The 14348-nt window shown below is 41.1% G+C and overlaps 2 protein-coding genes across 2 annotated transcripts; both read left to right on the top strand.

Annotated features, from left to right (window-relative positions):
- Nucleotides 746-8946, top strand: LOC8081566 (plasma membrane ATPase 1). Its single transcript, XM_021464854.1, has 19 exons — nucleotides 746-1307; nucleotides 1525-1644; nucleotides 1742-1858; nucleotides 1963-2100; nucleotides 2175-2309; nucleotides 2408-2587; nucleotides 2809-3015; nucleotides 3102-3221; nucleotides 3589-3708; nucleotides 4705-4827; nucleotides 5441-5545; nucleotides 5623-5767; nucleotides 5991-6152; nucleotides 6215-6453; nucleotides 7084-7116; nucleotides 7360-7441; nucleotides 7534-7694; nucleotides 7788-8000; nucleotides 8185-8946. The coding sequence occupies exons 1-19, from the start codon at nucleotides 1158-1160 to the stop codon at nucleotides 8647-8649; spliced, it is 3015 nt and encodes a 1004-aa protein (XP_021320529.1). The 5' UTR covers nucleotides 746-1157; the 3' UTR covers nucleotides 8650-8946.
- On the top strand, nucleotides 11149-14248 carry LOC8081565 (deSI-like protein At4g17486). Its single transcript, XM_002468663.2, has 4 exons — nucleotides 11149-11597; nucleotides 12641-12928; nucleotides 13022-13102; nucleotides 13622-14248. Exons 1-4 carry the CDS (start codon nucleotides 11399-11401, stop codon nucleotides 13756-13758), a joined length of 705 nt encoding a protein of 234 aa, XP_002468708.1. The 5' UTR covers nucleotides 11149-11398; the 3' UTR covers nucleotides 13759-14248.

Genomic DNA, 14348 nt, shown 5'->3' with positions numbered 1-14348 from the left:
TTTCAGGTGCATCAGTTTTCTGACTTCTACCAGTTTTATCAAAAAGAATTTTAGAGGTCAAACAATGTATATTTTTTATCATATATTTTGTTGTGTTGTAATTAGTGGAGTTGCAATCGAATTATTGAAAATAGAAAGAATTGGAATGAAAAAGTTAGCTATAAAGTTTTATGTAGCGAGGCAAGGTGGAGTTTTTTTTGTCTTTGATGAAATTTAAGTTTTATGAACTTTGCTTTTTTAGATTAAATGTTAATTTAACATTAGTATTTATTTTTATATTATTATTATCTTATCATATGATCTGTGTATTTTTAGTATAAAAGTTTTGTTACCCCGTAGCAACGCACGGGCGTGCTACCTAGTGCAATTAGAAATTAAGAGTGATGCTTTATTCATATTTTATTTACATTATATATATAGCATGACAATTGGTAAACAAGACAATGAAACTCCTTTGGTGACCGTTCGACATCTGAAGCAAGCTATAGCGAGGGCGCCAGCAAAATATGATTCTTCTTTTATATTAGATTAGAAAAATGCGCCTTATATATATTATTACTAGTATATTATTTTTATAATATAAAGGGAGGAAGCGAATTAGTTAGAAAGTAAATTAAAGGTCAAAATAACTAGTAACAGCAGTCAGCCAAGATTGGCGGTGATGATTGCGATGACAATGATTACTAATTAGGCCACCCTAGGCAGCCAGTTTTGTTTTGTTGACCGCCACGTCACCGTCGTCGTCTCCGTCGCGTGAGTCCGTCCGTCGATTGGACGGAAGGCTTGAGAGCTTTGATTTGCTGGCTGTACCTGTACTACTGTCAAACCCCAGCCGCCCGGCCGTACTCTACTACGGATCTTCCTCCCTCCCTCATCCATCCACTCTTCGCTTCATCGATCCCCACTGCGTGCTTGCTGCGTCTTATCCGAGGGAGGGGAGGGGAGGGGAGGGGACAGGGGAGGGAGTCGAGGGAGGCGGCGCGTGAAAGGGAGAGACCGAGGGGGGAGGCGGCGAGAGCGAGAAGGCACCGCACCGCCGACGGCGAGACCTATGATGCAGACAAAGCCAAATCCACATCGATGGAGCCAAGCCCGATGGCCGTTCGCGTTGGCGGCCCACCCACGAGGCCGACGCGGAGCCGGAGGCGGAGCTGCGTATGCCCGGCGTCGCCATCTACCTTCGCCTCCTTATATCCCCGTCCGCCTCCGACCCTTCTTCTACCTCCATCGATCTCGATCTCCCCAGTATGGACGCCAACGCCAATGCCCTCGGCATGGACGCCATCACCAACGAAACCGTCGACCTGGTTCGCACACCTCTATTCCATTTCCATTTCCATTCCTTTAATTCTTCTTCTCTCGTGCCTTTTTTCAAAGCTCAAATTTAATTTAATTTTACTACTACTGATGATGGCGATGATGACTGCCAAAGCCATTCGCCATTCCTCTCCCTTTAATTTGCTTTCCAAAGCTCAAATTTACTTCGGATGCGATGATGACTGCTAATGCCATTCGCGGTCACAGGAGCATATCCCTGTGGAGGAGGTCTTCGAGCACCTCAAATGCACCCGCGACGGCCTCACCTCCGCCGCTGCCCAGGAGAGGATCGACGCCTTTGGCTACAACAAGCTGGAAGAGAAGCAGGTGCCTAGCTGCTCTGCTAACATGACATCGCATGCGTCTAGGTTGTACTGACACCACCCCCGACCAACTAATCAGTAATCACTAATTCACTATGTAGGAAAGCAAAGTGCTCAAATTCCTGGGCTTCATGTGGAACCCCCTTTCCTGGGTCATGGAGGCGGCAGCCATAATGGCTATCGCCCTTGCTCATAGCGGGAGAGACTTGAGAGGAAAGGTATTCATCCATCCCATACATTCATTCCACAGATACAGACAATTCACCATCCCTCTTTCCCCACTCTACATCCTAAGTAATTATCTATATCTATCTTCATGCAGAAAATGAGCATAGACTACCATGACTTTGTCGGAATTATGTTACTGCTCATTATCAATTCCACCATTAGCTTCATAGAGGAAAACAATGCCGGCAATGCTGCTGCTGCGCTTATGGCCCGCCTCGCACCAAAATCCAAGGTAAGCCCCACACCCTACTTACCACTCTTTTTCTTCTCAATACTGCTTTTCATCATGTTACACTTCTTTTCTAGGTTTTGCGTGATGGAACCTGGAGTGAAATGGACGCGTCTTTGTTGGTGCCAGGTGACATAATCAGCATTAAACTTGGAGACATCATTCCAGCAGACGCGCGTCTTCTGGAGGGAGATCCTCTGAAAATTGATCAGGTCTTTCTTATGTCTCAACAATAGTGTTCTTGGGAAGGGGAAAAAAAGAACAATTCTGATATGAAACACTAAAATGCATAAGGGATTATACTTTGCAGTCTGCACTTACGGGAGAATCGCTACCTGTAACCAAGCAACCTGGTGACGGGATCTACTCTGGTTCAACCTGTAAGCAAGGTGAAATAGAAGCAGTTGTTATTGCCACTGGAATACATACTTTCTTTGGAAAAGCAGCTCATCTCGTCGAGTCAACTACTCATGTTGGCCACTTTCAGAAGGTCAGTCTTCAGCAACCAGTGTCTCTTTTCTTATTCTATATCTTATTTCTATTGACATCTCGATAGCTTATATTTTCACCTGATCTACCTGGTTCAGTTCTATTTTGCGTTTGATGTCATTAGTTTTTCCCTGTATCATTGAGGTAGTTCACTACATTCTGTAATTTATTATCTTATTGCTGAATCTGTGATCCTGGTTTCGTTTCATGGATGCCTTTTAGGTTCTCACATCAATCGGAAACTTCTGTATTTGCTCAATTGCTGCTGGAATGACTATTGAGTTAATTGTGATGTACGCTATTCATAAAAAAGGATACCGTCAGATTGTTGATAACCTCCTAGTGCTGCTTATTGGAGGAATTCCAATTGCCATGCCCACGGTTCTTTCTGTCACTATGGCTATTGGAGCACACAAACTAGCGCAGCAGGTTCTGTCGGAATTCTCTGGTGAAAGAGTTTAACTGTGCACCTCTTTTCTTTGGTTTAACTTTGCCCCCATTTTGGTTGTCTGCAGGGTGCTATTACAAAGAGGATGACCGCCATAGAAGAAATGGCTGGAATGGATGTCCTTTGTAGCGACAAAACAGGAACTCTGACACTCAACAAACTAAATGTTGACAAGAATTTAATTGAGGTAAAAACATATGATTCTTTTACTGTTGAAGATAGCTAGCAATTATTTCTATTCTTTTGCCCATGTATTTACATATCACCAGTTTCAAGCTTATTACTTCTCACTTGTTCATGCATTTACCACCTGCATAGCTCTCATCTTCAAATGTGCTCTTTTCATTTTCCTCCTCATTTCTGTTGTGACTAGTGAGTTAAATACATAAAACATCTTCATGCAGTTTCATCTCTTAAATGGTTCCTATTACGCTGTGTGCGGTAAACCAATCCTTTCTTCTTTAGTTGCTTTGTACCATGACTATGAGCATAGTGACAATTCTTCACTTTCATCCATGCTAGTTTAATTGCTAAAGCATGTAACATCTCCTTAGGTTTTTGCTAGAGGCATGGAGAAGGATGACGTTGTCTTAATGGCCGCAAGAGCTTCTAGACTAGAGAATCAAGATGCTATTGATTTTGCTATTGTTTCGATGTTGCCAGATCCGAAAGAGGTAAGAACCATCCTTTCGTATTTGTTTTATTTTTGTACCTGTTCAGATGATAGCTGGCTGTTTGCTTCGCTTCAATTAGGAAGGAGGTAAACACTCGAGTCCTAACATATATAGGTTCACAAAATGATTCCATATCATTTCAATAGTTTACTCTAAACTGGTCCAAAATTTACTTGTTTTCGACATCATCAAATTAGTGCTTTAATACAGTCTCGAATGCACATTTTGACCATTAATTTATTCAAATATATCATAAAAAGTGCAAGTACTTTTATGTTTGTTAATGATCAAAGTTTGAAACTTTGACTGCACACATTCTTGGACAATACATCTGTACGTTCGTTTTTTTGAGTCAAATATACAGCAGGGGAGGCCCCCACTGTGGATTTGATTAAAACCAAAAAGAGAAACAACACTGTACAAAGGCGACACAACAAGGGAAGGAGGGGCTCTAGACGCTTTACAGCATTGGACCTATGAGCTTGAAGCCTAGCTTCTTCACAGAAGGAGTTCTTCCAAGAGATAAAAGAAGGCCGACCCCTATCAAAGATGAAGTTGTTTCTCTGCTTCCAAATTTGCCATGCCGCAATGGTGAAGAAATGAAAAAGGGATTCTGAGATTGAGTTTTAGCTTGCTGCATCATCTCGAAAAATTCTTTTGTGAAATCCCAATTAATTCCAAGGTGCTGTCAACAAGTTTGGCTAAAGGGACAGCTGAAGAAAAGATGGAAAGCAGTTTCTTCAATGTTGTTGCTGCAGATGACACAGTTATAGTTATTTCCTTCAAGCTTTTGCTTTTTTCTTTTACATTCATATTATTGCCTTGCTAATTAGGATCTAGCAGCTTTCAACTGATAACACATGATTTCACAGCTGGGGTAGTATCAGTTATGCAGAAAGTGTGTTCATGAGTTTCACCCAACAAGCTTATTGGCCTCTTTTGCTTCTTCTTAATTTAATTTACATCTCTATTTTATTTTCTCCTGTCTGCTGCTAGGCACGTGCCGGCATTCAAGAACTTCATTTCCTCCCATTCAATCCAACTGACAAGAGAACAGCACTCACATACTTAGACGCTGGGGGTAAAATGCACAGGGTTAGCAAAGGCGCTCCTGAACAGGTATATACATTGCATAGTTCGATCCCTTTATAAAATGCTACCTGAAATAAAGTGCAGAAGACATAGTATGGAGACTATTTGAAAAACACAGTTGCCAAATATGGTAATATCTATAGTAAAGATTCAATATATGTTGAGATAAATTGTGCATGAAACTTATTTGGTGCATTTTATCTTCTTGGCTACTACTGCCATAGCAAAAGCAAATGAAGGAATATGAATTACTTTGCACATTCTTAATGTATATGTGGAGGCCACCCACCTGGGCTTGAACCTGGGCAGTTCATGTGGTATGTGCCTAAAGGGTTTGTGACTCCCCTCTCTTAAGATAAAGTTATGGGATGTCTTCTCCCTGTGGTCATTTTTTTGGTGTATGTGTATCAACTGAATTGATGACTTCTCAGTACTAGTTTGTGTGTATTTTGTTTGCCTCTATAATCTAATTTTCCATCTTTTCAACTAAAGTCAAGTTTATTTGTGCTCCTTATTTCAGCTCTTTTTGGTATTTGCTTCGTTGAAATGAATACAAGTGAGCAATATATATGACTAAATGCAGTCACATCATTGGTACTCTAGTGTACTTATATTTCATCATATTCAAATGCTCTTTCAGATCCTGAATCTAGCATCGAACAAGTCTGAGATTGAAAGGAAGGTCCATCATGCTATTGGCAATTATGCAGAGAGAGGGCTACGATCGCTTGCTGTTGCCTATCAGGTGGTAAACAACTAGTATACTGTGGCATGCTTGTCCATATACAAAGCAAAACCTTACTAAATTTCTTCGTTGTAAAGGAAGTACCTGAAGGGACTAAGGAAGGTCCTGGTGGGCCTTGGCAATTTATTGGTCTTCTCCCACTCTTTGATCCTCCTCGCCATGACAGTGCTGAAACTATACGCAGAGCTCTTGACCTTGGAGTCAGTGTAAAAATGATTACAGGTGCCTCTTTTTACGCACTATTTAATATCTGCTAAATGGCAAGGTGTTGCTTAATTTATAGAGTTAGAACTGAGGCGCATATCCACTTGGACTCGCTATCCTCTGTAGCTGGGAGCAGTTAATTAGAATTCTTTACTGTAATTGACCTAAAGTGGTAATTAGCATATTAAACTATCAACTAGAGATTGCCATCTTATGAATATACCCTTCAAATCCTTTTCAGGTGATCAGTTGGCTATAGCTAAGGAGACTGGCCGGAGACTAGGAATGGGCACAAACATGTATCCTTCTTCATCATTGCTGGGTGACAAAAAAGGCGACATTGCAGTTCTACCAGTGGATGAGTTGATTGAACAAGCGGATGGGTTTGCTGGAGTTTTCCCAGGTGACAATTAACTATCTATTTGTATCATGGTGTTTCTGGCTCTAACTTGTTTCGTTTCACAGAGCACAAATATGAGATTGTGCAGAGGTTGCAAGCCAGAAAGCACATATGTGGGATGACTGGAGATGGAGTTAATGATGCACCTGCTCTGAAGATAGCAGATATTGGTATTGCTGTGGCTGATGCTACTGATGCTGCTCGAGGTGCTTCTGATATAGTTCTGACGGAACCTGGATTGAGTGTGATCATCAGTGCTGTACTAACCAGTCGGGCAATTTTCCAAAGAATGAAAAATTATACTGTAAGTTCAAGTTTACAATGCACGTGAACATTTCATTCTGCTTTGCTATGATGATGTGCTATATGGGGAGCTGGGCCATTGATACACAATCTAATTCAATTTTCTTGTTATTTTTGGGCTGGTCTCTATTTATGATCTGTATTTCTTGTTAGTAAGGTGAAACATGTACAATAAATTTAATTTGAATTTTCCAATGTAGAACTAATACTTTTTGAACGTTAAAATTTAGAATTAATATCACTATTTGCTACCGCCTGATCCCACTCTCCCATCTGTTTGGGCCATAACACTGAAGAGTATTACCTATGTGTTGCAGAAAATAAATTCACTATTTAGTTTTTGTTGTGCACTATCTCTAGTATTTTCAATCCATGACCCCTGAATCAAGAAGTTTCACCCAGCAGACACTGGATCCTGATTGCTGAAAACCTGTCATGCGTGAATTTCTTACTTAGTCTCGGTATTAATTATTTATTAGTAACGATTTAGTCTCTTTCCAGCACTATCAAGGACATCAGACTGATGTTTACTTCTTGAAGAGATCCTTTTTCCTTCTCATATTGCTCAGAAAGCTATTTCAGTCTAGTAAAAAGGGGTGCTGACTGATGCATATGCTCTTTTCTTTGGCAGATATATGCTGTGTCTATAACCATACGTATTGTGGTAAGTTTTTTCCACTAACCCTAGACACAACCTACTGTACCCTTTGCTGTTCATATGTTTTACCTAGTTAGTCTAGATTAGGACATGGAAGTACATGGTCATGTTTGTTTGTTATTTATATATGGGTACATGAACTTTTTAGCCAATCCCTTTGTGTACATGGAACTGTGCCCGTTATATTTTTCAGCTGAAGTGTATGTAGTGGTTTGTTTTATCTTACGTATCCAAATTTTGTGTGTACAGCTTGGCTTTTTGCTCTTGGCATGCTTTTGGAAGTTTGACTTCCCTCCGATGCTGGTTCTTGTGATAGCTATTCTGAACGATGGTAAGAAATAAGACTACTCTGCTTACTGCATTCCCAACAGATTATTGCTGATTTGGCTATCGCTTCTTTAACCGCGACACTGCCTGCCTCAGGAACCATTATGACTATATCCAAAGACAAGGTGAGGCCATCTCCCCATCCAGACAGTTGGAAGCTAGCTGAGATATTTGCAACTGGAGTGATCATTGGGGCGTATTTGGCTGTAACCACGGTGCTGTTCTTTTGGGCAATTTACAATACGGATTTTTTTGTGGTAAGTGCCAAAGTGGTGGGGTGGGGTGGGATGGATCCACGATAATTTACAGTTGTTGTAAGGCGTGTGATGTTTTGCATATGTCATTTGCAGAGGGTTTTCCATGTTAGAAGTCTGAAAAGGATGGAACAAACTGGAAACAACCAGGATCTATATGCCGACAACATGGAGAGGTTGGCCTCTGCAGTGTACCTTCAAGTGAGCACCATTAGCCAGGCGTTGATATTTGTGACGAGGTCGAGGGGCTGGTCCTTCATGGAGAGGCCTGGCCTGCTGCTGATGGGGGCATTCGTGATAGCTCAGCTGGTGAGTACTTGTCGTGGTTTGGTTTGCTTTGAGGAGTGTCGATCACCCTCGACATACATAATATATATATATAAGCAACTATATATGTATGTGTAGTAGTAGTATTAATTAATTATAAGTGGGCAATGCAATTGCAAGTACTAGTATAGTAGTATATAAATGGATTGGATACGCATGCATGCAGATCGCTTCTGTGCTGGCGGCCATGGTGAGCTGGGAGCTTGCGGGCATCAAAGGCATCGGGTGGGGGTGGACCGGCGTGATCTGGCTGTACAACCTCGTGGTGTACCTGCTGCTGGACCCGATCAAGTTCGCGGTGCGATACGGGCTGAGCGGCAAGGCCTGGAACCTGGTGATCGACCACAAGGTGGCCTTCACGAACCGCAAGGACTTTGGGAAGGAGGCCCGGGAGGCGGCGTGGGCGCACCAGCAGCGTACGCTGCATGGGTTGGAGAGCGCGGGGGCCCCTGGGTCGAGCCGGGAGAAAGCGGCGTCGGTGGAGCTGGGGCAGATGGCGGAGGACGCCCGGCGGCGCGCGGAGATCACCAGGCTGCGGGAGCTGCACACCCTCAAGGGCAAGGTGGAATCGGTAGTGAAGCTCAAAGGGCTGGACCTGGAGGACATCAACAACCAGCACTACACGGTGTGAGTGAGATCAGTCCTCGGCGGTGCAGTGGTGGCCGATGCCAACGGGATTCATGCATGATTTGTCATAGCCTCGTATGGGATGTTATGGTATGGTATCGTAGGATAGGATATAATTAGTTGCAGTAATAATAATATAAAATGATTCAGTCGTCTTTGCCATTTTATTGGTTTATATGTACGTCATTACTTTTCTCATCGCAATACTCACTACGGATGCATGTAATAATAAGTGAAGTATGAACAACAGACATGCATGCAGTGAAAGTGGGAGTTAACCCGTCTGTCGGTCTTTCTTTGATTTTGATTTGATGACAGGCACCGGATTCTTTTTAGGCCCTGTTTAGTTCCCACCTAAAAAATTTTCATCCATCTCATCGAATCTTTGGACACATGCATGGAACATTAAATATAGATAAAAAATAAATTAATTACACAATTTGGTTGAAAATCGCGAGATGAATCTTTTAAGTCTAGTTAGCCTATGATTAGCCTTAAGTGCTACAGTAACCAACATGTGCTAATGACAGATTAATTATGCTTAGTAGATTTGTCTTGCAGTTTTCAGACGAGATATGTAATTTGTTTTTTTATTAGTTTCTAAAAAACTCTTCCGACATTTTTTCGACACATTCGATGTGACATCTAAAAATTTTTCATCCCTAATCTAAATAGAGCCTTAGAGTGAGCGGAGAGTACTCTAATCTAATTCAGCTGTCATGACTGGGATGAGGATGATAACTGCTCCTTTCGTCCTAAAAAGAGTGTCGTTTTAGATTTTCGTGCTACAAGTTTAACTCGATTTATACAAAATACGTGCAATATTTATGTCTCTTAATAAATTTGTTAAAAAACTAGACTTACAGATATTTTCAATGACACTAATTATATACTATAAATATTAATATTTTTTACTATGTATTTAATTAAAGTTATTTTTTAGAAAACGTAAACAATATTATTTTTGGGAGGGAGGAAGTACGTACTGATTACAGGTTACAGCTAGTAGTACTGATCTACTGCTAGTATATTGTACTAGCATTACAGCTAGTAGTACTGATCTGTTGTTGACCACCAGAAGCAGGTGCAGTCGGACTGTACAGTGTACAAGTACTGTTAGCACGTACTACATGCTATATGCTAGTGATGCTGACCAACTCTTTTTTTTTTTGAGAATATGCTGACCAACTCTTGATTGGGATCTTGTTGAGTTTTTGAATTTTTTTGATTTAGCTACTCTAACATTTTTTATTTTATTTGGCAAGTAGTGTTCAACCGTGGACTAATTAGGCTTAAAAGATTTGTCTCGCAAATTATATGTAAATTGTGCAATTAGTTATTTTTTTATCTATAATTAATGCTCATATATGCGTCCAAAGATTCGATGTGACAACACGAAAAGAAAATTTTTTAGAACTAAGACCTTGTTTAGTTCCCAAAATTTTTTTGCAATTTTTTAGATTTCCCATCACATCGAATCTTGCGGCATATGCATAGAGCATTAAATATAGATAAAAAATAACTAATTACACAGTTTCCGGTAATTTGCGAGACGAATCTTTTGAGCCTATATAGTTTATGATTAGAACAATATTTGTTAAATACAAACGAAAGTGCTACGGTATTCATTTTGCCAAAAATTTTAAAACTAAACAAGGGAAATTCCACCGAAAATCTAAAAAACTTTTCAAGATTTCCTGTCACATTGAATCTTGTGGCACATACATAGAACATTAAATATAGATAAAAAACTAATTGTACAGTTCACATGTAATTTATGAAATAAATCTTTTGAGCTCAGTTAGTTCATGATTGAACAATAATTATCAAATACAAATGAAAGTGTTACAGTAGCCAAATCCAAAAAAGTTTTTGCATCTAGGCCTTGTTTAGTTCAACCCAAATTTTTTTTAAGATTCCCCGTCACATCAAATCTTGCAGTACATGCATGGAGCATTAAATATAGACGAAAATAAAAACTAATTACACATATTGCTTGTAAATCGCGAAATGAATCTTTTGAGTCTAGTTAGTCTATGATTAGACAATAATTATTAAATAAAAATGAAAGTGCTATCAAAATTAAAAAAATTTAGGAACTGAACAATGCCTAAACATGCCTAACTAGGCCTGGGTACTCTCGTACTGGATGAATAGTCCCATTGTCAGTAGTAGGTTACGCTTGAGTTTTACACACACTTGACGTACTGGCATTGTCACCGTCCGTCCGAAGAGAGAGGAGAGTACACGCACACACACTAGTGATGGTGTTATAGTGGAGTACTACAACAGAGTCGTTTGGTTGGTATGTAGCCGCTGCTGTGCTGAGTCTCTCTCTCTCCTCTCCAGTGGATAAGGAAGGAAATACCGACCCATGGCATTGCATAATAATAATGGCATTGGCCTGGCCGTGACGGTGACGGGACGCCAAGCGAAGGAGACGTCCAGACGGGACGGGACGGCACGGCAGCCCAACCAATTCCCGTCCCTGTCTCTGTCTCTCCGTGTCGCCGTCCCGTTCCCGTTGCCGTTCCGTGCCTGCGGTGCGGGTGCTCTCCCGCGACCGCGAGAGGGGGGAGCCTCGGAGCCAGCCAGCTCTCCTCCTCTACCCGTCTCCCCTCTCCTCCTCGGCGGGGTGAACAGGCAGGTCGGCCGCGCCAGTCGCCAGATCTATCAACCTCCTTTGATCTTCCAGGCACAGGCACAGGCAGAGGCAGCACTGCAGGAGGAGGCAGCGCCGCGCCGGATGCGCCATGCGGATGCGGGTGCTTCCGGCGTCCTGGTCATCCTCCTCCGCCAAACATAGCAGCGGCAGCTCCGAGTCGCAGGAGCACCCTTCTCCCTCCTCTACTACGGCCGCGGCCGCGGTGTACCTCAACATCTACGACATCTCCCCCCTCAACCACTACCTCTACTGGTTCGGACTCGGCATCTTCCACTCCGGGATCGAAGGTATCTATCTACAACTCCTATATATATATACACACACTAATCATATATGAGCTGACAAAATATTTTTTATGAGAAAGAAAGAAATTCAGTTCACTAGCCGACACCCACAGCCTTCTTTCACTTCCACGACAAGACTCTCTCAACTCTACCCTAGCTACCTACCTGATTCGTGATTTCTTTGCTAGTATGCCGTCCCCATTTACTTCCTGGTACCCCCGGATTAGCCATGCTATGCTGCCTACTTCTTTACTGTACTCACTCCGTCCCCAACCAAATCAATTCTTAGAATCCATGCAAATCAAACTATGATTAAGTCTGACTAAACTTTATATGAAATATTAACAACATCTAGGACATCAAATGAGCATATTATGAAAATATATCCTATATCTAATATTACTAATTTGATGTTATAAATCTTGACGGTTTTTTTTCTAGAAATTCAGTTGAAGTTTAAAAAGTTTGACTTAAGACAACTATATAAATCTATTTATTTAGGGACAGAGAGAGGGAGTACCTGACGGTGGGATTTCTGTCCCCTCCCCTCCTCCCCTGCTTCTCTTGGCGTTCCCTTTTATAGTAACTATATATAGAGAGAGTAACCCAAAATAATGCAATTCTAGGTTTGAACCAAGTAATTCCTTTTTAAAGTTTTGACTAAATTTCTAGGAAATTGTATTAATATTTGTACCTTCAATTAGTTTTAATGAATACTTTACTCTGTATCATAAATGTTAGTATTTTCTAATATAACTTGGTCAAACTTAAAATTGTTTGACTCCTTTAAAAGCGAGAATCACTTTTTTTTTTCGGGGGAGGGAGGGAGCACTGTACAATTTCAAGCGACCTAGCATGTGAACGAAGATATAGAAGGACCACTTTGGTATGCTTGTTTTGCTTGCTACTACATCCCACCTTTGTCGTCCTAGGACTTGTGCGCAAACCCGTCATTGTGTGCCGGGTTTTCTTCCCTTGTTTGTGTCGAAATTGTTTGCAGATTGCAGGAATACACCATCTGACACTTTGGACAATTTGTATTTCAGTGCATGGCATGGAGTATGGCTTTGGAGCTCATGAATATCCCACCAGCGGAGTCTTCCAAGTAGAACCCAAAAGCTGCCCTGGCTTTATCTTCAGACGCTCTGTGTGTGTGGGTACAACTCATATGTCCCGCTCCCAAGTCCACACTTCCATAGAGGACCTCGCCGAGGATTATCATGGGGACACTTATCATCTGATTGTCAAGAACTGCAATCATTTCACAGCTGATGTCTGCAAGCGTTTGACCGGGAAGCCAGTACCTGGATGGGTGAATCGACTTGCCAGATTGGGTCCCATATCCTTTCACAATCATCAATCTGTTGCTCCTTGATGGTACCAACTCGTTCTCAACTATTTCTGCCTTCATCCTGTTGGGATTGCAGGTTCCTTCTTCAATTGCGTATTGCCTGACAGCATCAAGGTTTCAGCAGTCAGAGATGTAAACACGCACCCAGATTTTTCTGGTACTCTACCTACACCTGGTTTGACTATTTATACCTTCGCATTCACATGGTTGACATTTAATCTTACATAATCATGTACCATTTTAGCTTTCCCCAATAGACCAGTCCTATGAAGCTATATAAGTGGCTGTATTTAGCTAAAAGAAGATGTAACTGAATTATCTTAAATTCATATGGTCTTTTGCATATCAATGAAGAGATTGAAACAAACTTGAATTGTTAAGAAATTAAATTACGCAGCCTGCCAACATAGAACTGTTAAGAAATTATTTGATATATGTCTCATCTTTTCTTGGAAATGGAAAGAATTTTCAAATTTTCAGATTTATTAGCATTTGCACGAGTTCCTTTTCACATCTTAAAGGTGTCAACGAAAGTCTCAATATGCTTCATCCATCTTCCCATTCTCAACATGAGTTCTCAATGCTCATTGCTTGGCTCCTCTGCATCACATGATGCCCTGAATTCCATCACTGCTCCTGAAAATTGGAAGGGTCTTTGTTTTTGGTATTGCTGCAGATGATGACTTGGGGTCCAATGCTTCGATCCTTGAGGGAAGTGATGACGATGACTTAGACCAGCTTCTGAGAACACCAAACAGCGACATTGTATCTTCAAGGGACAAGACATTAACTCCTGGCAGGGATAGCATCTAACTGACTGCCACCGCTCTCTGTTTCATCATAGCAAAAAATAGAGGCAGATGCTTCGCCAGTGCGGACAATCACATCTCATGGTGGAATCGGTGGGTTTGGCCTGATCATATCATCATCCGCTGTTAAAACTTGTGGCACGCTAGTTCAGGGTGATGAAGGATTGATTGGTCGATTGATGTTTGCTGTTATCAGTTGCTGTAGAGATAACAGCGTATAGTGTTAATGTGATGATACTTTGTTGTGATATACCATGTGGCAAAGGCCAAGTTAACCAGCATGTCATGGTTGTGTGTGTGGTGAATATGTTGTAGTTAAGTTTGTAGTGTGGGCATACTGTCTAAGTAGAGGATTTGGCTAGTCATATCGAGTGACTTTTCTTTTGATTTTGACTCCCCTTTGTAACGGTGATGGTGTGTGTAAGTGATTTCTTCTGTACAAAAATTGACAGAGTTTGAAATGATTTTACAGATGGAGTATTTGTGAGTCAGAATTACCTTTGGCCGTTTGAACTGATTAATTTGTACTGTATTAGAGATTGACGGAGTATTTTATTTATTTATTTATTTTATTATTATTATTATTATTATTAT

Source organism: Sorghum bicolor, chromosome 1, assembly GCF_000003195.3.
Source record: "Sorghum bicolor cultivar BTx623 chromosome 1, Sorghum_bicolor_NCBIv3, whole genome shotgun sequence".
Classification (NCBI taxonomy): Eukaryota; Viridiplantae; Streptophyta; class Magnoliopsida; order Poales; family Poaceae; genus Sorghum; species Sorghum bicolor.
Note: the sequence above shows the minus strand (reverse complement) of the source record. Positions and strands in the feature narration are given on the sequence as shown.